This window comes from Nymphalis io, chromosome Z (assembly GCF_905147045.1).
Source record: "Nymphalis io chromosome Z, ilAglIoxx1.1, whole genome shotgun sequence".
In the NCBI taxonomy this organism is placed as follows: domain Eukaryota; kingdom Metazoa; phylum Arthropoda; class Insecta; order Lepidoptera; family Nymphalidae; genus Nymphalis; species Nymphalis io.
The window spans coordinates 269,256-295,882 of NC_065918.1; the positions used below are offsets into that span (position 1 = coordinate 269,256).

Sequence of the window (26,627 nt, forward strand, 5' to 3'; positions counted from 1 at the left end):
CACGACTAACTTAGAATTTCTTGACAATATTATATTTATCGTTCAGTTCACTTCGTCAGTTATTGAAAACATGTGTTCGTAAACATACAAAAAATCATTACAAATTAAAATGAAAAAATACTTAATAATTAAAAACAAATATTCAGTCGAGATGCGTCACACGACGACTCTGGTGATACTTTTGTTTCATGCTTGACCTCTACACACAACAATAAATAATAAACACATAGTAAATAAGTGTGTAACACAAAATATTTTTAAGTATACAAGATGATGTACTTTTTACAAATCAAATCTCGTCCGTATTCGTAGATAATGGTTATCGTTCTCGTCTACGACGTAACCCATTAATAATCGGAATAATTTATTTTGTTAAAATTAACTGATTCGAAGGACTGATAAGCGATGGGGATGGAAAATCTTGAAATGAAACTACGACTCGGAAGAAGAAGCCCGGGACGTCACCAGTCCTCTGGCTTCAAAGGGCCCCTGAGTCGAAGTGCTACCAACAAGAGGTCAGCAGTGGACCATTAAAGGCTGATGGATGGACTGAAGCAATTATTAAATCAACTTTTCTAAAATATATTGGTGATATAATATCAAGGCTTTTAATCATTATATATATATATATATATATATATATATATATATATATATATATATATATATATATATATATGTTAGGGTGTCCCTTATACGTACGAAAAAAAAAATTGAAATTTGAAACGCATATCCCCTATTCTATATCTTTTTGTTTTACTAAAACTGTGAAATTTCAGATTTTTTCAAATATTGAGTTATTTTCAATAAATTAAAGAAGTGCCTAAATAAACGTAAAATAGCATCAGATAATAATTATTTTATTAAAATTAATAACTAACACAAAGCTACCCTGCATAATGTCTTTTTAGTCTGTTTTTTTTTTCAATCAGGATAGAGTTTTATTTGCTCTTGCACACATTGGAGCAGTTACTGTTTCTGCTTTTCTTCAGCGGTGATTAATCTGTAAAATTCTTGTATCAGCTTAACTGCTCTAATGCGGTTTTTTTTAAATGATGACACTTGTCGATTGGGTGCTGAAAGCGACACTTTCTGGCGATATTGTCCTTCCACAAAGAAATGTTTTCTTACAAGAAACTGTCATACATTTTTAAGTGTGAAAATAATTTTGTTTTTTGATACAAAATATTCATACATAAACTAAAGACAACGACTTAGACATTCTTTATTATTTGTATCTCGTCACTAATATTCCAATTTCGAAGCACGTTTGAAACAACGAAAGCTTGATCTGTTCCTGATAAACTATGTAGCGACAAATTAACAGCGAGAACAACAGTTAACAGTTTTTTTTTACCTCTGAGGTCCTAATCAGGTGTTAGCTTGCCACCAGAATCGACTGTCACAATTTCGGGACTATTTATATATTATTATGAAAATCAGCCTTAAATCTCGCTCTGACCTTCCAAGTCCGTGTTTCCTTTGTACTGGCGACTTGTTCTTGCAAATTCACTACTACTGAGACCCACTGCAGTATATAGCAGTCTCAAGAGAGGATCTCTTATGTTAAGCTGGCATGTATCCAAATTTGTAACTAATTTCGACGATATATTTTCTACCTTTTCTAAAAGAAGTGCGAGACATTGTTTTCGCACGTTCATCCGACAAAAGTTCGTTTCTTTCTTTGGGTCGTTTCACTTTCAGTAAAACTTCTAGAATATAGACCACATGACTCTTGACGCCAGTTTTTTAACAGAGTGTGGTGAATGAGTGATCTTTTTGATATTCTTAACTTTTCCCAGAATATAGTACATACACGAATTAAAAAGTTGGCACATACAGTTAATTAAACTTCCCGAATATTGAAAAGTAAAACCGGTAAAACCTGACGATATTAAGGCAATTTGGTGTTCATTATCTGATGGTTTCCGTCTGCTACTACATAAATATTTTTTCTAGCACTTTGTTGTTGGACTGCGATCATTAGAAAGAAGAATAATATGTTTGTGTAATGCAGAAATTCACAATATGAAGGCACAGACATGCGTTTCGAGTCCTGCACCACTAGTATGAGCCTGTTTAGGTGCAAGTCGGCACGGGTTCCCGTTTACAGAATGAGCTAAAATTTATTTTGAGTTCATAACATGTCATAAAAACATAAGTTAATGTTAAGTTAATTTCTTTTTGTGTTCGAAAAATAAGGGACACCCTAATGTACTATCACAACAACAATCAGATCATTAGTTTTAAATGCTGACTCCGACACATCTATTGGCTACGTATCGCTCACTCCCTTTTAATGTGAAGTGATCTTTACATTTTGGCATACATTATATACATCGGTATATGAAACAATGCATTTAGGCCTTTCTTTGATAAACAGGGTTGAAATCGGAATCAATTAATTGCTCTCATATAATACCGTCGAGTGTATACACATTAAAGTTAAACATTAATCAAACCGAGTCATTTACGAGTACATTATGTAAACATATTATATAAAATATTACAATTAAATACTTATTAAAGTCAACACAACCTTATATTTTAATATTTACTTTTAAAACTTGCTTGTAATCTCAGATCAGATTTCAAAACCTATCTAGCTTACCTAGCTAAGATCACACGTTTTAAAAATTTTAATATTTTAACATGTACATATATATAGTAACATGTCATAACTATTTATATATTTTATAGTGGATAGCTAAGCTAATAAATTCACCGTTCTGCTTCCATATCTATGAAAATATATAATTATGTATTATTTTGTAAGTGACCCGCGGAACTGAGTTTTGTCTTAGATTTTGTTTTGTAAAATATAGTTTATTTCATGTATATAATAAATGTTTAATTTTTCTTGCTATTTTATTCTATTTAATAGTAGTTATAGAGCTTTTCAAAGGGACACCGACATGAAGATTTTCCTTTCATAAAAAACACACGATGTCAAATTGCAATAATCAAAAATGTATATGAAAACGTTTTAAAGACAGACGGAACGATTTATATTTAAGACTTTATAACTTTTCTTTATATTAGCCATGAACCTAATTCTTAGATTTCTTAGGAATTCGCACGAGCTACTCGTCCACCGATTGGTAAGTAGCAGCAACGGCTTCGTGGGTAAGTCATTTATTTATATATATAATAGAAATACTAAATAACAAATTAACCAATTCAGTTTCCACAAATATCTAATACGAATAAGAAGCAAAAGTTAATAGGGATACAAAAATGATTAAAATTAGAACACGCTTTTACAAAAAACTGAGGAGTCCATCACGCTGGATTTAATGAAATAATTATCAGGCGAACAAGTAACCGTGGATCAGCCGCCTCTCCGCAGATTTATGTTGTCTATACTGGCATTGCGGACAGTCGTATAGTCTTTTTAGGTGTCGTGGCTGAGTCACTGTGCACTCTGGACAAATCAAGGACTTTTTAATCATTTAATAGATCTTTATTGTTCTTCGAAGGATACAAACATTGCAAGTGATAGTTTTTTTTGCAATTAATGCAAACCATGCAGTCAATGGCTCCACCTCTGGTCACTTTGCAAATTGCCGCACACCGAAGGTCACTTAATTGTAACAAAATAACCGATTCACTTGAAATACACAATTAAAAGTCGAACTATATGTTAAGATTTATAAATACGCAACGAGCAACACTACTGCTTCTTACGACTTACTCTGACTGTCTAATATTAACGATTCCCTTATCCGTCTAATTTTACACCACTTTCAAAAATAATTTGCGAATATGTTTTGACTCGTTGATAATAATCTTGTTATGTTTGTAAAGGTGAGACACTCACTGTATTTATAATCTACGTATAAGCAACAAACTATCGCATCTGAACATAATATATGTTTCTAATTTCTCAGTCTTAAATTGTCTACTCGTACTTAGTCGTTTTTCCAACACTTTGATTAATTTGACTTTGGTACCATTAAAGCCACTATATATTTATGGATTGTCCCAATCTGAGCGGTACGTGTTTAGCCGTAGTCGATATAAGCTGAACCGGTGAATGTGTTACGGGAGACTTGCTTTCTCAAATCTCGACAAGGGAGGTCAAGTTGACTCAAGCGGGTCAAAGACATTATATTTCATAAAAAACCGAATAAGAAATGAATCAACCATACTTATGTGGTGTCAAGTTATTCATCTTGCGTCTGTCTCGAGACAATACACGTATGTACGAGACAGCGAGGCCGCCCGCTAATTTAAATTTTCGATTATATTGTATTACAAACTAATATTAATCTTTTATAACACAAATAAAATCGACGACGTATCACGTTACGGTTCACGATAAAATATTATGTTTATAATATAAATTCAAATATTAACTTCGCAACGAAACGCATGACAAAGAACGATAAAGTACAATGGCGAACAAATAAGGATGACAACAGTATATTTCGTACTTATGTTACCATTGCATTAAGGCAGCAGTGTACTTTGATCAGATGTATTCAGGGTGTCTCAGTATCCGGTAGCACATTTACAGAAATATGATTTTAGTGACCGAAAAAGTGTTCTGACTGTTATCTGCCGCCAAGTCTCGGCGTAAAATAATTCTCTCGAAGCCATTCAGGGCAATTTTGAACGGCAGTAACTTCGTTGGACATATACAAATAGATTTTTTTAAACCGTTTCATCGTCGCCTGTCATCAAAACGTGTTATTATTTTTAAAACATAATTATAATCACTATTTAAATATAAATATACGTGTAAATGATTTTAACAATAATATTTCTACAAACTCATGCAACACACTCGATTTGCCTTGAATAAAGATGACTAACGTAAAAAAATATTGTAAGTTCAAGTAAACGTGAGGTCGAACAGCCGACACCAGGGCGATGTCTGCTCCCATACTGGGCACGACGCTGAAGCGACCGTTTGTTTTGTATTTGATTTGCATTATCGCTATATTATAAGACTATTAGCATATATATCACTTCTTAATCATATACCCTCATCACCGGCACACACACTCGCCCCCGGCTACGACGTATCAGAGCCTCACCGTGGCGCGTCGAGTCGCATCACCACCACCTCGACCGTATAACACAGAGCAAAAGGCGGCGACCCCGTATGGTATAATGGTTCAGACCAATTCATTAAAACTTTATCCGTTAACAGAGTAATATCATCGTGAGATTTATGAATAATTAATGAGATTCACAACTTATTTTTACATTTAAAATACATTAATATAGAGAACTATCGAATGTTCCTCGAATACAAATCATCATTTCAAGCCGGCTTCTTTAATAACTAGACATTTATCAACACGTAAACATCTAAATATGTCGTAATATTTGTTACTGAAGAAAAGGGGAATGATACCTATTATCATTCGTAAACTATTGTGCTGTAGATGTGCACGAAAACACGGCCGTAACTGGACCACACACGAAATAAAAGTTGCAAGAATATTCCAACTACTCTGGAAATCATAAAGGGCCGGATCGAATTCAATTTGGCCAACTACAGTAACTGGACCTAAGCGGTAGCCGTCCGGCCCCCCTATTGGATATCGGCCAGCGTGTCTGACGTCTTCCTGTTGCGAGTGACGTAAGACTTGATACCGGTTTCCGCGTTTACGTCGGCCATGCCGAGCCTAGAAGTTTCTTTGAGGAGATTCACAAAATTCTGATATTTGGAGATAGCGTTTAGTTTGTTAATATTGATTTTCAGAGTCGGTTTCTTGTGTTTTACGGTTTTGGTGTGCCAGACTAGAACCTTAGTACAATTCGCAGCCAGCGGCTCGATATCCTCGACCTTCAGGTCTAAGCTAACTAGGAACCTGTCTTCCTCGTGTCCAGCGATGAAAGGCATGTTGGCGGTCTCCTTCAGGAACTCGATGTTCACCGCGAACCCCGCCATGTCTACCGGGAACGTTCTCGACGCCGGCCAAGAGTCGAAAAAACCAACCACCTGAAATTTCATATCAATATGGTATATTTTTTTAGGTTCTATTGTAACAGATAATAACACATTTGTAATTTGAAAATGTCCTGGTAGTAGTAGCTTAACATTTAAAAAATTAAAAGTGATTTAATAGAGCCTACAACGCCGCCTCGCGTTCGAGCTGTACAAACGCTTTGAAAGTAATTAAAAATGTTTTCAACGGTTAACGAGTTATGTACGTGTAAGATCAACTCGATTCAATAATATCAATACATCGATGACAATAGGCATGACGACTGATTTTGAAATAATGTAATATATAATGTAGGTACACGTCTACTATTACTAAAAATCATTTTATTTCAGTAATAAACTAACTGTTTACGCAAATAATTGCATTTTCATTTACCAATTTTGAATTTCGCTCGAAAACACCCGCAGGTGTCATGGCGCCTGCACGTGACGTCACGCCACAGTAAACGACAGTAACGTTGTATTGTGTCTATACTCAACGAAGGTAAATTCACAAATTCAGTACTAGTGGAGCTAAATGAAATATTGTCTTAAAAATTCTTACTGGTAAAAATATTAGGGCTCTTCATATGCGAGTAACACTATATAGCTAACAGAAAAAAACCTAAGATAACACTAAAGATAAATAAAAATGTACTTTACTTACTAGGAAGTTTTCACATTTCGAAATTCATGTGAACAAAAGTCTTTATTTGATGAAAGAAACTTTCCTAACATCAACAAATCAATCCTGGGCAAATTAGTGGAATTTGCCTAAAAATTGTTCCATCATTGACGGATTTCTTGGATGTTTTATTTTCTTCACAAAACCCCGAATAACTAACGACTCAACTAATTAAATGATACAAAATTAATTTTGAAGCGCGTAAACACAACCACTGTTCAAGAGAAAGGGTTATAGATACTGATGCGTGACGTCATTCGCTCTGATTGGTGTTTCAAATAAAATGCCGATTACAGAATTTTATACTTTTGTTTTTTAAAAATCTTATTCATCTCAATATGTATATTAAAATGAGATTATTTTTTAGAATCCTTTTAAAATAGTTTTTTGTTCTCCTCTAAAATCATTTATTTTTTAATTCTTTAATACTGTCATCATGTCTATTGTAATGTTCAATTTAGATTTTCTGTAATAAATAAATATTTCCATAAAGGAACGTAGGGATGGGGAGTGCGGTGTGAATTTACTTAAACCGATAGTGTAATCGACGCCGAGACACCGGATATTATTGATTTAATATTAAAGTACATTTGTCCCATTGTTGTCACTTGTAAGCGCTGACTGACTAACTGACTCATCACGAAATCTCAGAAGCTAGGGCCGATCGATTTGAAATGTAGTATACTTACTTCTATCGCGATGTAAATACTCACTAATTACGGAATTTACGAAAATCTTATCCAAGATATTTTTTCATTACTTCACGCGTAATTGTGGAGGACGGACACATAAGTATATACGAGTATAAAGCAACACTTGCACTTGGGTCAGATATTACCGGGAATACATATAAATTTATAACATATACGTCCTGCCTGAACATCAATAATAATACTAACTCCAAGTTCTTTTATCATCTATATAATATTGTGTCGAGCAATATGCGTATTTATAGTTTCCGAGGGAAACGGCGACTTTGGCGTTAAAAGCTTGTACTTACTTATCTTGTATATAGTGATTATCACTGATTCTATCGAAACAATCGAAGTATCTGTTGTTATGAAAACATCCCGAAGTGAGTCTTAAGCTCAAAGATTATAAATGTGTGATCTCTTTCGTAAAATGGAAAACGGTTTCAATATTCTTAGTTATTCCAACAATAAATATTCTACTCTCAAACAGCAATACCTACTTAGTATTTGGGAATAGTTGGATGGTTATATTTCCTACAGTGGCGATGTCTATGAGCGGTGATGATCACTGACCATCACGTGGCCCATCACCATCATTTGCCTATTCCCAATTTCCCAATCTGCTTAACAGTTTCAACTAATATAAAAATTTTTCCCCTAAATTAATATGTGTTTAAAACATAATACAATAAAAATAAACAAAATACAAACGATCAGTAACAATAACAATCAGTTGACTAACTTGTCTTCTCTTCTTTACTTTTCTAAGTTAGAGACCACAAGTTTTAACAGTAAGTTGTGGTCTACAATGATTTCTTGAATTAGTTCAAGTAAAAAAATTGGCAAGATGAAATTTTGCTGCCTGTTTGTCTGTGACAACGCATTATTTTCTTCACCATTATTCGTTTTTTTTTCTGTGATCTTTAAAAGGTAGCAAAGTTACATTAACGAGGTTAAACGATGTGGGATGTTGTATGCATTGTGCCAGTTTATATTTTCAAGTCTGTTTAATTCGAAATATAATTATTTTAAAGTAACGATTCTGCGTCCTTATTTCCGTTTATTTCGATACTACGTATAACAAAGAAGAGGGCGGAGTAATTATACACATTAGCGTTTGACCCGAGCTCATATTGATTATCGCCGGACTACGGTATCCTACCTAATGACATCATTTATCAACGTCAAAAAGAGAATTCAATACAGGTTAAATGTTCATTTTTGTTTGAAACATTTGAATTTAAATTAAGTTAAATAAAATTTTTAATTTATGAATCATAGAATTTTTAATGAAATACGAATAACTTTATAAAAAAAGGTTTTCCGTATAAGTACAACGACTTTTTTAATGTTGGATAGACAACAAAAGAGTATTAGGCTAGTTTATTATGTTATTTAAATTTATTAATATATAATAAATGTATGAATCTATTGCCGCCAAAGCGATAAAAAACTTAGCTAGTTATCTATTGCGTTATATTTGTTCAATATTACGAAAAAAATAGTTATTTATAAATATATATACATATAGAGGCATAATACAATTTGTAAATATATATCTCTGCCAGTGATATAAGAACAGTATCGACAGAAATACTAACATTTAAGGGGGGGGGGATGCACTAACATGATCTGTTTGCCCTCATAGTGTTCGAATGTCTGCCTCCGTCACTAGTTCAAAACAGTTGTTATAAATTCTGAATCTTATATTAGTAGCTGTAACCTGAAATTAGTTTCTGTTTCGGCCACCAGACGTCCCAGTCCCATTCCAAAAGTGAACGTAACCATAAGTTTAACAAGACAAACTAACCTTGCCGTCCTTCACTATCGGTGACGAGACTCCATACTCCCCAATGAGTCCGACCGGAAACATAGACACCTTCTTAGTATTTCTAAGCTCATCAAAGAGTCGCAAATCCACAGTATTGTCATCGTCACCAAAGTACAAAACTCCTTCAGCAACATTCTCCTGCAGCCAATTGAGAGCAACGCGTCGATTGGCAACGCCGCGAGGGAAATTTGTGCTTTTGTAAATGAATGGTTTGGGGCTGGATATATGAGTGTAAGGCAGGCCCGTCCGTCTGGAATGTCAATAATTAACAACATTAAATTCGCTTTCCCTTATTTTATTCGCATAAATTCAACCGTCCCCGGTCACATGTTCGGGCGATTGCAAAAGCGTATATTATACCCGGCATAGCTTAAGAAGAACTGCAACGACTTCATTGCTATAGAATATAGGTCACAATCACACAGTGAAACGGTTTATTCAGAAGTATGATGAATATCAAACACCCATTTGATACATATACCCTTAGATACGTATAGTCAGGCCTTCACCTACAAGATGTCAACGTATGGTAAAAGTAGCAGTCAACTGGTCATCAAATCTCTATGAAAAATGTTGTAATGCAATCACAACAGCCCTTCTCATAGGTGCTAAAAAGTATCTTTAGACAATTCGATTGGGACGAGTTGGCCTAAACATCAATGGGCATTGCCTTAATTAACCTTAATTAACCACAATTTGCTGACGATATTGTTTTATTTGAAAACAATTCAAAGCTCGGGAGTGTATGATAAAAGGTCTAGAAGTAAAGGAAAATAAACTAAAAAACTAGAAATTAACAAAATTACTACGATGGTGATGACCAACAACAAGCATGTAGACATATCCGGCAATGGAAACTTCTTTGAATACATAAGCAAATATGAGTGTATGTAATAACATCATGCTATAAAATTAAATATATATACAAAAGTTTGTAAATTCTAAATATCATATACCTGAGTACACTGGACACTTGATCAGAACATAAAGGCTGGTCATCTGCGACAATCCAATGAATTCTTGGAACATGCATCAAGGTGTGTGCCAATCTCGTCAATTCAGGCACTTGTTCTGGTCTAGGGTACGTAGGAGTCACATAATAAATCATTTTCAAACTTGTGCTGTTGGTTATGTGTGGTCTCTCATCGTTGAAATTAACAAAGCACAGCTTGTTTTTTACAGCAACTGGAATGCTTCTTGTATCACTTTGTAAACTAAAAAAGAAGTCATGCAATTCATAAATAATATGATGACTGGAATATTATTAATAAGAACATACTAAATACATAACTGCCGCCGGACTGCATTCAAACACAATTTTATTAACCTTGTTCACGAGCTATCGTTAGTTACTTTATTTAACTAACTACTAGGGATTAGAAATGTGGTAGCTTTAATGGAATAGAAGCCAGTCACTATTTTAAGATTAAAGAGGAAAGTCTGATGTTTTTTATATCAACCAGATCAATTTTGGCCTTTGAAAATTTAAAACTCACCAATTGCATAAGAACATTATAGGAGCACAGGTGTGTACATAAACTCTAGTGCCTTATCTATTCCCTTAGTCTTATAAGTGATGGTATTGCAAAACTAAACAATCAGACTCAAGTGCAAGATCAATGGCTCTACATACTTCCTGCGGCACAGCTTTATAGACATAATTTCCATACTCTGAACTTCTGCTGGGAATTTCCAAACTACAAAATCTAATAACTTATTATTGTTGGTAGCGCTATGTGCAAGCTTACTGGGTTATTACCACCCACCAGTGGGATTGTCCATTGCCAAATAATAATTTTGGTTTGTAAATAAGTGTGAAAAAAACATTTTTTTCATATTTTCCTCCCATAATTTTGGGTCTCTGGTGTAACCCAACGCCTTGCTTTATAGTAATTACACTTCTGACACCTACTTATCATCTACCGCTAAACAGCAATTTTTTTTATATTGTTTTTTTGTTATGGTTCAAATATCTACTTAATTCCAATGGTATTTCATACATCTCTAATGTCTCAGCACTGAACACTGATAAGGGGGCTTTTTTTCTAGGTTGCCTAACTATACAAATAAAAAAATTGTCCCGACCTGAAGTTTGAGCACAGGAACGCAGGCCCTGCGACTCAATATGCTTAGCGCTAGACAAAGAGACAATCAGGAAAGGGAAAATATAATAATTCCTAAGTAATGGTCTATCTATTATTTTAATAGCAAATAACATGCATATTAAACTTCACCAAGAATCAGAAAAAGTTCCAATACTTTATTAAAAATTAATTTTCAAACATTATTGATGAAGAAAAGATATATTTTGAATTGTGAATTTAAAGACCTTTTTCTAGAAAAATATATTTTTAAGTATTACTATTAAAATTATGTCAGAATAATTAATAATCAAAACCTATGAAAAGATGTTATATAATGATTTCATTATAAAAATATGTCATTACTGCATTTAAAATTCCATGTTAGATAGTTGTGAGCTACCAATTGAATGCTATGACCGTAAAAAACTTCTAATATCAGACGTGTACGCTACTGTAGAAAATTTACGGTAATAATATATTACAGTCCGACAGGCATCATATTACATAAAGAACCGAAAGCAGAATATATTACTTGACACTATGTTATATTACGTTTACATATTGAAGCAAAAATTTAACGACATTACCTTAACATTCCCACATTACTCCAAGTAAACAGTAACCAAATAGCACTTAGAAAAACAGCCATGGCAAATGTATTTTTAAATAATTTAAAGAGTTTCATCTTAAAATACATACATTATTTGCAAAACTTGAAAATATTTTTTTTATCTACAATAATACTTCGTTTTGAGGCATATATTTAAGCAAATAATCCCTTAAATCAACTAGTTCTTATAATATTTTTTAAAAAGCTAGCACGAATCGACACTGCTCCTCTTCGAATGACAATTGACAAACAATGTCCACCAATCGACATTTAGCTTAATGTCAAGTTATAAATTACCGTAGACAGAGAAACTAATGTTTCTCTGTCTACGTAAATTACAGAGTAGGTATATTCTAGTACAACATACTTATTAAAATATATAATAAATATGTTGAGTTATTATTCAGTATCAAAAATTTATTGTATCGTAAACTTCCTAGGTGGCGATTCAATAATTAGGAGATGGACAAGAATTGAGAATAATATTTTAAAAACGCGTCACGTTGAGACATATTTTGTTACATGAGTTCGAATTTTCGAAACAAGATATGACGTACATCAATAATCGGCTGATGAACGACAATTAAACAAATATTTTATAGAGCGAGTAACGTTTATGCACATTAATAATTATTGTATACACGTTTACGGTGTGGCACGCGCAATGTTATTTTATTTATAAAGGAATATAATCACAGTCATCTGAAATAGCTTTATGCATCGTAATAGAAAGTTTGAACGGGATCAAGTAATGTTATATAAAATATTACAGAATAACATTGATTCGAACTAACCAAATCACTGAAATTAAATTAAATTTCATTAGAATTATTTATTAGAATGATATATTATTAATATAATAATCAGAAATAAAATCGCAAGAAATAGTTCAATATTAAGATTTGGTAAGCAATTTAATAACGTATTAGGTACCTAAAGACGATATATTTCATCCCCTCATAATTAAAATCGGTTTAAGAATACTAAATGAATAAATTATCCTCATTTAATATAATTACATGTAACCACAATTATAATTCATTATTTGTCATTATTAATTATATATTATTATGTTTTCTATACTCTGTATAAATATTTGTTTTATTAGTAGTGTAGATAGTCGATGTAATGTAGATTTTATGCAAACTTTTAGTACTTTAAATGTCCTGTTCATATTAAAATGTTTCATACGTTACTAAAACGATTCATTTAAATTATATGACTTAATATAACCTAAGAGAAATGTTATGGGAATAATAAAAAGTTTAATACAAGTAGAAAAAGTAAATTACTGTTCATTTTACATTACATTATGTTTATTTTCATTTTTTGTTACTTTTTCCAGGTTTAAAATAAATTTAAAATTATATTTAGTTGTAGTACCTAATAAATTAAAAGAAAATATAAATTGCACAGTCGAATGTACAGTAAATTTATAGTCAATAAATACTAGTTTAAAATTATTTATTTAATTAAAAATAGAATTGTGTAAATCTACGTTAGTTAACTGGTATAGGAACTATTAAAAATCAATACTCGTGGGACATGCGTGGAAAAGTTTTCTGAAATTTAGTAAAACGGTATCATCGTGCGTTCGCTTATGTTATTAAAAAAAACCTCGATTTAACAATTTACCCCAGTAATAAGGTTATTATCGAGCAGTTTTCTTAAATTTAGTTCCGAAATATATTAATTGATTTTTTATTTTTATATAATGTTGGCCGTATTGATTCGATTGTCAACAACTTCAGAGTGGAGGTGCGATAGTGATTGCGCGTAGTGTTATTGTTTTGTGAAAAAAATTGTGAAACTTAACTAAATTCAATTCGTTTACTTAAATATTTCCTTTCGATTACTATCTTTGTTCTTATATATTTATTTTCTATGTGGAATATGACAGTCATCAGCGCGGTAAGTAACAAAATTATGCTACATCAACATCAGCACAGGGCGGTACGATCGTGTCGAAATTGACAGCATTTCTTATTTAAATAGGCGTTTTATCAATAAAAATCATTGTTATTCATCGATTAATGTCATAAAAATGCTAATCCAATTGATGTTTTGTGATATATTTAGTTTAGAAGAGCGTTTCGATAGCCTCTGAGATGTATCCTCCATATTTTACTGCTACGTGCATGGTACCAACTACATAATATAACTAGCTATAGGAGATAGCTTTTCACTAAAATCTGAATCGATTGTGGTTTTTAGTGTATATTTCGCGAAGAATGAATGATTTTAGGTTGTTTAAGTCATTTTGATGGAGATATTTGTTATTAATACGGGAAATGAAAGACCTTCCATATTTCGTCCTTGTTAGATGTCGTACACATTCGGTATTAGGTACCTATAGTTTTCCCAATCCTTTTATTCGAATAAGTTGATCATAATAATAATAATACAAGAAAATATTAATAATTTAAATATAAAATAATTTTTTTCCAAAAAAAATATATTCATATTTTTCCAAGGTATGTATTCATTAAAATAATAATTTATTATGTTTAAACTGTTTTCTATGACAACATATTAAAATGTCATCAATAAATATATAATTTGCCTTTGCTATTATAACTTTGTACTTGTTTTAATCAATCAATCAATCAAATTTTGTCTATTTAAATAGAGTTTTATGCATCACCTTTGTCTATCTTATATCAACTTGTAAAACATCATGTTACCTTTAAATATTAAAATGAAATAAACTAGCTCTAACTTTTTGTATAATTTTACTGTTTGAAATAAAAATCTCAATATTTTTTTTATAATCACATGGCTGATTAATTATTGATAGCAACTCTCGGTCAATTCAGAAGTATGCAAGATAAAATTTGAAAGAATATAATTTTTGACTTTTTCTTTGATAAAATGCTATTCTATGAAAATGTGAAGCTTCATAGAGAAGCTTGCTCAGTTGAAATAAACTCAAATTAGATATAAAGGTTAAATAACATAACTAGATAAGAAACTAAAACATACTTTGTATGCTTTGTCTCTTTACTTTCACTATACCAACAGACTGTTAATGTCTTATTGCTGGGTCTCTTCTTCATTTAGGCAGTAATTCTACAGTTTGTTCCAACAGACTGTTTGGTGGTAAAGGAGAATATCATATGGAAAAAAGTAACCAATATGATGTTCTCTTTCACTACTGGTGGTAGGGTTTTGTGCTTACTGGTGGTAGGGCTTTGTGCAAGCTCCTCTGGGTAGGTACCACCCACTCTTCAGATATTGTTGTGTTCCGGTTTGAAGGGTGAGTGAGCCAGTGTAATTACAGGCACAAGGGACGTAAAATCTTAGTTCCCAAGGTTGGTGGCGCATTGGCTATGTAAGCAATGGTTGAGATTTCTTACAATGCCAATGTCTAAGGGCATTTTGACCACTTACCATCAGGTGGCCCATATGCTCGTCCGCCTTCCTATTCTATAAAAAAAAACCCCTAGCATGAGATGAATTATAAATACTTATAAGCTATATAAAAATCAGCAGCGGTTGCTTGGGCTTGAACCTGGTATTTTCGTTTAAAATTATCAAGTTCTACCTAGTCTAGAAGTATACAAGTATTTTTATGAGTTACATATTGAATACAATTTTCGCCCACTCGTTATGGAGGGTAAGGTGTTATGTATAAAAAAGCCTAGTTAGTCTATGCCCTTCCTTGCAGTCAAAATTGATTCATGGTTTAGCCGTAAAAGCATAACAGACTGACGAACAGACAGAGTTACTTTCTCATTTATAATATTATTATGCATAAACAGGAAAGTTACAAGAAAATACACCACGAGATATACCGAGTTGATCTAAAAAATTATCAAATTTTATTAAAATTTTAGTTTAAATTTTAGCAAATTTGTAAAAGATACTTATTGATCAAAAACCAAGTTCATTTCAAAATGATGGAATCAACAGTTATTGTATTGAATAATGTGCTGTTTAAGAGTTGTTGGATATTTTCGTATAAATCATCAGACCTATTATTATTTTACAATAATCATGCAACATACATTATTTGTACCAAAAACTTGATGCTATATGCAAAATACTATTATATGTTTAATGTGCACAATTGTGACAATGGCATCAAGTAACATGACTACAAAAATTTGTTTTGATATTAAGCATTTTAGTAATAAAACTTGTTAATTGAATGATGTAAATGCTTAGTATAACACCACAAGTTAAAATTACAAAGGTGTAGTAAATGAGTTATTTTATTTTAAATTTATTGTATTTTTGAGCAAATAGTATTATTAAAGGAATCTGCTGAGCCCAATCTTGTGCTTATCTAAATTACTATTCAGCAAAAATATATGTCAGTTTTTCTACTGAACTGTGTTTAAATATTATCACACTATTACTTGTAGTTGATTGCCTTTCCAACAGTATCTGAAGTAATAAAAATCTAATATAATAATTCATTTAATTGTTTATCCACATATAAAGAATATGATATAATTTGCATAGAGTACTTGATAAACTTGAGGTACACCAATGGATTCAGCTTATGACCTATGGTTAAGATGTACTTGTTTTATCCATTGTGCCATATTTTTTTTTTTTTTTTTTTATAGAAAAGGAAGGCGGACGAGCATATGGGCCACCTGATGGTAAGTGGTCACCAACGCTCTTAGACATTGGCATTGTAAGAAATGTCAACCATCGCTTACATATCCAATGCGCCACCAACCTTGGGAACTAAGATTTTATGTCCCTTGTGCCTGTAATTACACTGGCTCACTCACCCTTCAAACCGGAACACAACAATATCAAGTATTGCTGTTTTGCGGTAGAATATCTGATGAGTGGGTGGTACCTACCCAGACGAGCTTGCACAAAGCCCTACCACCAGTAACTATACAGTATACTACATATACACACATTCACATAACAAACTACAAAGTAATACAGTTCATTTGCTATACAAGATGAAGCTTTAATTGAGTTAATTATGCAATCAATAAATTCCATGATATTCCTAGTTGATTTTTTGTCTTTTCATGTTTCATGTTGAAAGCATCATCAGCATTCAAAACACTACTTATATTTCATGTTAAAATATTGTTTGAAATTAATGGTTTAAAAAAAGTCACATTATATGCATTTTTCCTATTTGTACTTTGTGCAGGCCGAATTCATATTGTTTAAGTTATGCCTAGCAGTCTGCTTTGGGGCGCTGAAGTTCCATGACAATATTATTCAAAGAATAATATTATTTATTTGTAGATGAACACTAATCGAGGTTGTTATAATTAATAATCTATATTAACATAAGACACTCCTTCTATGAACTGTATCTTTGTCTTAGTATTATCATCAGAAATAAAACTATGACACAATGGTTATAGCTTTTTTTTAAATCTAATCATAATCACATAAGTAAAGAAATCTTAATTAGGGATGAAATTTTGTTTTGGAAATCTGTCAATTGTGATTATAATTACAAAAAAATCATTTAGTCATAAAAAATAGTGTGTGGTAAAAAAAAAATCTGGAAGAACGTCATGAATCATTTTTGAACATGAAGGACAAGACCCCAAGACTAGCTTGGCAGTTTGGCAGTTATAAGCATTTTTGTATCAATATGCTTTACAAACATACTTCAGAGAAATAATCCTAATCAATATTATAAATGCAAAAATGAGTTTGTTTATAATTATTAAATTTTGCTTATATGTTATCTATACAGAAAGGGACATAGGGTGCCCACCTTGTCATAATTAGACGAAGCTCCTGGCGGAAACTGGTTTTTGTAATATTAAGTCAAACAAATTCATAAAAAGATACTCTGAATTTTAACTATTGCCATTGATAAATATCGTTCTAGTATGTTTATAAATCTTCTAATTTTATGTTAATGAAATAGGTCATCAAGACACGACAACGTCTTAATAATTTTGTAAGATTCTTTTTTTTATTCCGACACGCGCCATAATAAATATTACCTGGACGGGTTTAGCACAAAGCCCTATCAACACCGTGTAAATTTTCAGAGGTTCATGTGTTTAATTTGTTCTTTATAATTCTGCTCGGCAGTGAAATCAAACATGAGAAAACTTGTGTAGTTTAACCACCAACTCGCATTAGAACAGCTTGATGGATTAAACTCCAAACCTTGTCCTAGTGGAACGTGTAGGTAAAAGCTAATTTCTTTTTATTTTTTTGAAATATATAAGCTAGCGCTTAACTGTTATCACACCTGATGGAAAGTGATGATACAGACTAAGATGGAGCGCGCTTGCCTAGAAGATGCGTATTCACTCTAGACTTGAAGGTACCCATATTGTAGGTGGTGGGAAAAACGGAGGTCGGGAGGGTATTCCAGATCTTAGCGGTGCGTATCAGAAACGAGGAAGCAAATCGTTTCGTACGTGTCTTAGATACATCAACAACGTACGGGTACGGGTGCGAGGCATCTTTACGATGCCTCGCAGTTCAATGGTAAAAAGTTGACGGAGGAACCAAATTAAATAGTTCCTGGGCACACTCTCCGAAATATATTCTGTAGAAAACCGACAGACAGGCAACCTTACGACGGTGTTTCAAGGTCTGGAGTTTTGCAACCGGTGTCTGGTCGCCAATGAGCCTTCTTTAAATTAAGCCTTAAATACTAAGTAATGGGATAATCATAGACTGCTACTTTACTTATTTTATAGTGATCTATCTTATTTACTGGTGGTAGAGCTTTGTGCAAGCTCGTCTGGGTAGGTACCATCCACTCATCAGATATTCTACCGCAAAACAGCAGTACTTGTTATTTTTGTGTTCCGGTTTGAAGGATGAGTGAGCCAGTGTAACTACAGGCTCAAGGGACATAAAATCTTAGTTCCCAAGGTTGGTGGCGCATTGGCTATGTAAGCGATGGTTGACATTTCATACAATGCCAATGTCTAAGGGCGTTTGGTGACCACTTACCATCAGGTGGCCCATATGCTCGTCCGCCTTCCTATTCTATAAAAAAAAGATCTAGCACATCTAAAAACAAGCACCTTTTTTCTAATTACGTATATATATATATAACTAAAATACCATTATATATACACACAAGTCTACATTTAAAATTTTATCCTTTCATTAAGTAGATGTTGACATCAACTTGGGGTGTTGCTGCTTCGTAACGATTAATTACTCCATTAATTGCTAATAGTGTCCATGTTCTGCGGTTGTGAGCCAGTGCAGAGAGTCGGAGGCAGGTGGCATTCACTTGTCAGTAGCCTTACGTTAAAATAAAAGTTTTTTTTTTCGTTTAAAAGAAAGCTATATTTTGGACGCGTGATATCTTGGCTAACATTTATGAACTTTTATTTTTTATCAACACGAACAACAAAACATCTACATATATACCTAAATTTCTTTCAATCTATTCACTTTGAAATGTAATACCGATAGTACAAGCCATTTTCATCAACTACTCTACCGCCAAACATCAATTTCGTCAATAGAACGTCTTGTGTTTCGGTTCGATCACACCCTGCGTTAGCTGGTTGGTGTAATTTCAACTGCAGGACATAATACAGAACCCTGGTTGCCTGCTCATTGGCCCTAATTTCTTTGAATGTTTGACTTTTCTTATTCTGTCGATGTCTGGACGTCGGCGTCCACTTACCGTGAGGTGTCTCATTAGCTCGCGTGTCAGTTAGAGATATACATAAAAATACTGAAAGTTTTTATAAAAATCTTTAACGTTTGGGAGGTTAGTGTTTATCGTTCATAATATTTTCTTTAATTAATATTAAAGATTTTCGTTAAAAGACAATTATATTTTGTTGCGTATTTTTGTTGTTGATTTTATTAAAAAATATTAAAATATCGAATGTCGTCTTTAATTCAAAAATAATTTAAAGCTAAAGTAATAATTTAAAGCTAAAAACAAAAAAAACAAAAGGAAAATTAATTGTCGATAAGCTAAGCGCTTATGGACATGTAACGCCAGACGCCTCAGGATAGGCGTCCATTTGGAATTAAGACAGTGTCTCTTGTGTCACTTGCGGTTTGCATAGGAACACGAGAAGTTAGTATTGTTTCTTGACGCCATGTTCAGTGCAAGCATTAGAATGACAATTGATAGAGTAGTGCGTATCAGTTGTGATTACGGTTACTTATCGATCAACAGGGGCCCGCCCGGTGCGGTAACAAGTTAATCATTAGCCACACACGAGTCGAACTGTAATCCACACAGATATACACGCGGACGTTCGATGTCATATATACATTAACAAATTTCCTATGAAAAAGACACAATACTTTTGTAAACGTAAAAACCTCAAAAACGTTATTTATACATATGAAAGGGAAACCTAACGGCTGACTGATAAATCCTGACGGAATGGTAATTGCGCAACCCCTCGTGTAATGTACTTTCAATTTATAAAATGGGGGATAAGACCTATATAGAAAACATGTGGATTACTTGTTAAAAAATTGTTCAGCCATAACTACTCATATATTTTAAAATCATATTGTCTCGTCAACGACATATTTGTGGCAATGTATACATAAATAATAAACCATTTTTTTAAATATATTTTTATTTTTTATAAATTTTTGTGAAACATAAATGCAATGTTTCATTATTCGACGGCGTTTTGATCTGTAGAATATAAAAATTGGTCTGGCACCCTTATCCTCGCCACAACTGCACGCCAGACCACCCTCAACATATTTATTGAAATGATAATTCTATACATAAGGTATAAGAAAAAATCAAACTTCAAAGTTTATGCATTTTATCCCTCTTTTGAATAAAATTGGCCTGGCAAGTTAATACATGACTAAAATATTTAAAAAAAATACCTGCTCTACCTGCTACTACCTACATTGAACAGTGTGCTAACTTCTGCGCTGAAAATATATCTATATATTTTAAAAGCAATCAATATGTCTGTTACATTTTTTTTTTATATTCGCCGAGAAGGCAAATGACTCTACTCCACCTGATGGTAAGTGGTAGTAGAGTCCAAACGCGACAATTCGGTAAACAAAAAGTTATTCGTGAAGTGTTTAGCGAAAACTCGTTAGTTATCGAGTTCTTATTGTTCTTATATAATTTCTTAAAAATGACGCGTGGGGTCAAACTCCGCTCTGGAACATTCCTTTGGGAATGCGATAACGCATGCTGTTTGTTTTATTTTTTACTAGTTTTCGCCCGCAGCTTTGCACGCGTGTGAGGGAAGGAAATTCTTCAGGTGTTAGGTACCCTATGTCCTTTGCTGTAGCTCTGACACTGTGCATGAAAGATTATCGCTTGAGTAATTACAAACAAACAAATAAACTCACTTTCGTATCTAAAATATTTGTTAGGATTAAGCGACACGTTATCTTTGAGTTACCGTAAAGTATAAGTTTTCGGCGTGATAATCGTCTTAAGAATTTAGCCTCGGTATATATATTAGGTACCTCTTATATTATTAATTGAAAAAAATGCTAGGCAAATATCCTCCTGTAAAAGAAAGGGCTGAGACTTGAAACTCCAGCTTTAGTGCGGTTCGGTCGATAAAACGAGATGAATCATAATTAATTACAGTGTAATTACAGGCACAAAGGACATAACATCTTAGTTCCCAAAATTATTGGCGCATTGACGATGTAAGCGATGGTTAACATTTCTTACAATATACTCGTCCGCCTACTTATTTTATAAAAAATAAATAATATAAACACAAGTACTTGAAAAATCAGAAGAGCTTGTCCAAAATTCGAACCCGCGATTCTCTGTTCAAATTACAATGTTGTACACGTGTTCTATAAACTGGGAGACCGCTGTTCTGCATCGTTATTATCAATGTTTCATTATTTTTTTGTAATTTATTTTTTGTCTCTTCGTTGGGGACAAATACTCAATTAAACTTTTTGAGGTTATATGTCTTATAACCTGTAAATGTTTCGCTTTGGATTTATATTTGACGGCGATTGCGATAGATCAGCGCTACGCCCGTCATCGGTAGGAGCTTCTGGTACAGGGTTCTCTCTGTAATGAATTGTGCTTTCGACTCAACACTCTCCAACCATTAAAATGTGACAGTTACCCCTCCAAACGATTCCGATCACGTGACTCGTTACGTCACGGCGTTCACCCCACCGTTACAACAAAATCAACTGAGTTACTAATTATTCGTAATCGACGACATTTTGATCTAAGGTGTTACATAATACCAAAGGTTAACAATGGTTGACAATGGCAAATATTCCTATTAAGTATTAAAACGAACGTTGCTGATTCCCATCATATATTCACGACGGTATGTAGGCCAACGGTTGAAGTAAAGTTAGAATTTAAAATAGATTTACGTAGACGTAAATCAAGAAACACTTCAATTAGCTCTTCACTAAATTCTTTGAAAAAGACTTTTTTGTAAAAGTCGATAAGTGTAAGCTGTGTCTAAGTTTTTGTGTATTTTTATTGTGTTGTATTTAAGTAAATAAGAGAAAGTCGAGCTGTCGCTGACCCTGTTATCTGTATAATCTATACAATATCATCAAATAGTTTTTCCAATTAACGTCTAAACGTCTAAAACGAAATTAAAAGTACCTATGCATGACAGAGACTAACGAGGGGAGATCTAAAAGTCCGTGGAATTGAGGGGAAGGGGTGGGAATAGGGATAGGGTTACTTTCTAGCTACCATCGTAATAGAGAACACGTTAAAAGTATACCTCGCTCTAACTCTCTGACGTTATTCATTTAGGAGTAATCATTCAACTATCAAGTCGACCCAGAAGAATACTGCAATAAAGGAGATTTTTTTTTATTGCATTGTGATAAAGTCTTCGGCCAAGCAAGAACTATTCGAATAAACTATAATCAATCTGATAGAAGCCGACCATGAAAGTCACTGTCATTATGAAAATGATTTACATGATGATGAGCATGGTCTGTTTAAACAAGGATGAGATTTGGTTGAAGATGACCCCGCACTAAAGGGCCGATTTGAGTAACCACGACAGACATCGTTAAAAATTATATTAAGAGATACCCGTCTAAAGTAGCATAATTTAGAAGATCAGATATCACCATTTTGGGGATCCTACATGATATACTGCCATGACAAAAGACAGTGCAAGATGGGTCATCAAAAGCAACAGCGAAATTTAACGTAACAGAAAATTTACGTGTTTAAGTAATTATTCGAGCTGTGTGGTGAAAATCCGTAACTGGGAATGAGACATGGATTCATCGCTATATATATGCCATATACTATACCAATTTACCTTCCATTTTAGATCTTAATATATATTTATATTCAATCTTCTAGTTTATATTCAATCCGTAACGAATTTACCAATTTGTATCAAGACAGCTCGAAATGAAATTAGACAATTCTATGCTTCCTATAGGAACCTTGATGAAGCATTAGTTTCCTCCTACTCTGTGTGACATTGTTAATATAGCCGCAGGAGGTACGCAGCAATAGTTCATTAGTAGCAGTCGTGTGAAACTATTTGTCAACCCCGAGCCTTTCTTAATACTTTAATTGACTTAAATTTTATATTTATTTTTAGATTTATCTACGTTTATGTTTCAAATTATATAATTCAAAATTCAAGTGAGGAACAGAAATGATTTCTTGATGAATAATGGCAACCCCATAAGTAGATGTCGATCATTATTTGCACGAAACAGTCCGTAGTCCCGGTTGCTTTGGAAACTTGTTGATGGATAATAATTTACTGCATCCGCCAACTGCATCGACTACAGGCGCGCTCGACTGTCACATATACTATGAGTCAAATATTTTAATTCAATGTCCATTTTTTATGTTATACATGTAATCTAAAAATGTATAATCAGAACCTTCGTTAATTCACTACCTTATTATTGATTTTATTACTTTGTAACACTTTGATTGCCGCTTTAAAATACAAAAAATATGCAAAATTCTGTATATATATATAATTTTGCATATTTTTTACAGAATTCCATATATATATGGAAGTTGGAAGTGTATACGCTCCCATGCCTCGGAAAGCACGTAAAGCCGTTGGTCCTGCGCCTGAACTCTTCCCGGTCGTGTCTGATTACCGTCCCATCGGATTATGAGAGTTAGGGAATAGAGAGTGCACCTGTGTTTGCGCACACACTTGTGCACTATATAATATCTCCTGCGTAGTTAGCTAATCTCTCTTGAGTTTGGCCGCCGTGGCCGAAATCGGCTGGAGGACATTATTATTATTTTTTTATAATAATATTATTATTATATTGACTTAAAAAATATTTGTATGTATTGTATACGTTATTTATTACTGCAAATAGTGTTTGCTTTTTAATCTAAATATTCTGTCCTCATAGCAATACATAAAAACACTACAATTATTATTAGAAATAAATTTGATAATGCAATTCTTTTATTCTAAAATACAATATCTTATCGACTTTTATGACGTCACGTATAAAAACATGGCCGATCAATAGACGAGTCGAGACATAATGACAATCGTTTGAAATTAAATAAGTGTATCAATTTCAAAAACGGTACAGTAAATATCTATTGATCGTATCGTTAAGCATGTCGCAGACCCTACAACTACATAGTACGGTAAAATCGCTTCGCATCAGTTAAACAAGCAAATGGATATACAGAAGTCGCGTTTAAAATAAGATGAGTAACCTATATATCTATATATTGAATTGCTAATAGCGGTGGGGTGTGTACGATCGTAATCGACACGCAGATGATTACGACACAATAACGTTTCTGCAGTGCGAGCGAACACACCTCGCAACAAGCTACTCACTAGCTACAAGTCACATAAAGCATTTTAAATTTTTGCTCGAGAACATTTGGTAATCTCCCTCGGTTCCTGCTGTAAAATGCGATTGTAGTAAGCGATTTTCGCGAGTGTGGCCAGTCGGATGCATCGCCGTTTAAAGGAAACGAAAGCAAATATGCAAGTGCGGCTTATCACTAGAAGTGGTAGGTATGTATTTATAACTGAGGCTTAGGGATGTGTATTTCAATGTTCCAACTATTTTAATTATTGATTGCACTTAAATTGTTAATGATATATATAAATAATATAATAGAAAGTTAGTCAAATTATCAACATCCCGGTGAAGAAATCGATCGAATAAACAATTTGAAGCAACAGCGTTTACATTCGGTAACTTGTTGACCGGCTTGGAACAGGCATCTTCAATGTCAAGGGTATTCTTAGGTCTTCTGCAATTTCTTAATAATTTTTCGTTAATTCTTAAATTTATGTGTTTAATTTTCGTTGTTGGAATATCTGTCATCGCCTCGTTGGTTTAGTAAAATATGAATTCATTCAGTTAACGAGATTATTCCATTGTCGTAGTCACTTATATGTAATTATATTTCAAACAAATTATTATAAAACCTGAAATACTATTCTGAAATCAAGATAATATTCACTTTTGAACTGTCATTTCATAATAGATGAGTACTGTAAGTTCTATGTAGAGCTGCCGTAACCGGATGTCCGTTATAATAGACACTTAATAGATCTTTTTCGTGCATACTAAAATAAGAACAAATACATTTCTATATTTTGTATTATGTATTTCATAATCTGTCGACAACTCGTATTTGTTTTAGGTTATACATAAAACGTTGCTTGTCGATATTTTAACAAAAGCTCATTTAATTTTGTTTTCACATAAGATACATTGATTTTATATTTTGTATTATTTAAAAGCGCGTCTCATATATAAAAATTAACAGCGTACGTTTAAATTTTTACTTATTTATTCCACACCTGATCAAAATATAACAGGTTATTATTATTTCATTTTATTTTCTTTACTTCACATATAATCATTTTCAAATTCATCTCCATATTAGGACGATGGTTCGGAGACGAACTGTAGATATCCTCATATAACTCGATTGTTCCTGAAACCAATTAAAATATAGTCGATTTCAACTAGCCAACATTATATCTCGAGGGTGTTCGTCAAATGTAAAGTAATTAGTTTTAATTATTAGTTGAAGTATGACAAGGTACAGCTGTGGCTTAGACATCTGAAAAATATCTTTAAATGGATATCGGGAATAATTATTATGAATGTTTGTTTCGTGGATCTCAATTGACTCAAGTTACTCGTGGAGATAGTTGTATATACTTCGTTACGGAGGCGATTGTTCTACACGTCCTTTGACCCCTCCGAGATAAAATGCTAGACTGTCGTTACTTGAACTCTGCAAGAAATCGTCACTATAGTAAAATTAATCCCTATCGGTAAATGCAATTTATGTAGGTACCATGAGATGGTTTCCTCGGGCGGTTGTTTGTTTTACGTTATATAAGGAAATTGTGGAACGGATTTTCGTTACATAGAGACGTCGACGACAGTTTCGTTCGAGGTGAAATACAGCGTCCAAATTCACTTAATTCCCACTGGGAAAATTCGCTGTAATGGTACTATTTAAATATTAAAGAAAGATTTCATACTTTAATTGAACAACATTTGAATGAAATGTCGTCGCATAGCAATTCTTATAGAACGCAGCAGCCTCGACCATGAGCATTTTATACGTAAGGAAAAGGGCAGGTGCCTATTGTAACAATTATTATTATTTATCACATCTTCGACTGCTAAACGACAATAATTAGTATTGTTTGGAGGGTGAGTGAGCCAGTGCAACTACAGGCACAAAAGACATATCGTCTTAGTTCCCAAAGATGGTGGTGCATTGGCAATGTAAGGAATGACTTCTATGTCTTAAAACAATGCCAATGTAGTTGGCTCATTTATGACTCTTCATACTTATTTCAAATAATAAAGTATTACCGGTGCATCAGTTATACCTTTACATCTCATTTATTG

The 26,627-nt window shown here is 33.1% G+C and overlaps 2 protein-coding genes across 2 annotated transcripts in view; one reads left to right on the forward strand and one right to left on the reverse strand.

The window, feature by feature from the left end:
• Nucleotides 1-672: 672 nt before the first annotated feature.
• LOC126780209 (galactosylgalactosylxylosylprotein 3-beta-glucuronosyltransferase S-like) lies at nucleotides 673-12,058 on the reverse strand. The gene is made up of 4 exons (XM_050504478.1): nucleotides 11,821-12,058; nucleotides 10,106-10,363; nucleotides 9,129-9,399; nucleotides 673-5,956 (listed from the first exon to the last, which is right to left on the reverse strand). The coding sequence occupies exons 1-4, from the start codon at nucleotides 11,928-11,930 to the stop codon at nucleotides 5,546-5,548; spliced, it is 1,050 nt and encodes a 349-aa protein (XP_050360435.1). The 5' UTR covers nucleotides 11,931-12,058; the 3' UTR covers nucleotides 673-5,545.
• A 1,562-nt stretch (nucleotides 12,059-13,620) lies between these two features.
• The window catches only part of LOC126780221 (uncharacterized), a 47,851-nt gene continuing 34,844 nt past the window's right edge, over nucleotides 13,621-26,627 (forward strand). Inside the window, exon 1 of the mRNA XM_050504503.1 lies at nucleotides 13,621-13,754. The gene's annotated coding sequence lies outside the window, so the exon portion shown is untranslated. The remainder of the gene's footprint in view (nucleotides 13,755-26,627) is intronic.

Excerpts from the sequence above, each read along its gene's own strand:
- LOC126780209 (XM_050504478.1), bottom strand. The coding sequence starts at position 11,930 with ATGTATTTTAAGATGAAACTCTTTAAATTATTTAAAAATACATTTGCC. Across the intron at positions 9,400-10,105 it reads CAAGTGTCCAGTGTACTCAG|ACGGACGGGCCTGCCTTACA; the intron begins GTATATGATATT and ends TTGACATTCCAG. Across the intron at positions 5,957-9,128 it reads CGATAGTGAAGGACGGCAAG|GTGGTTGGTTTTTTCGACTC; the intron begins GTTAGTTTGTCT and ends ATGAAATTTCAG.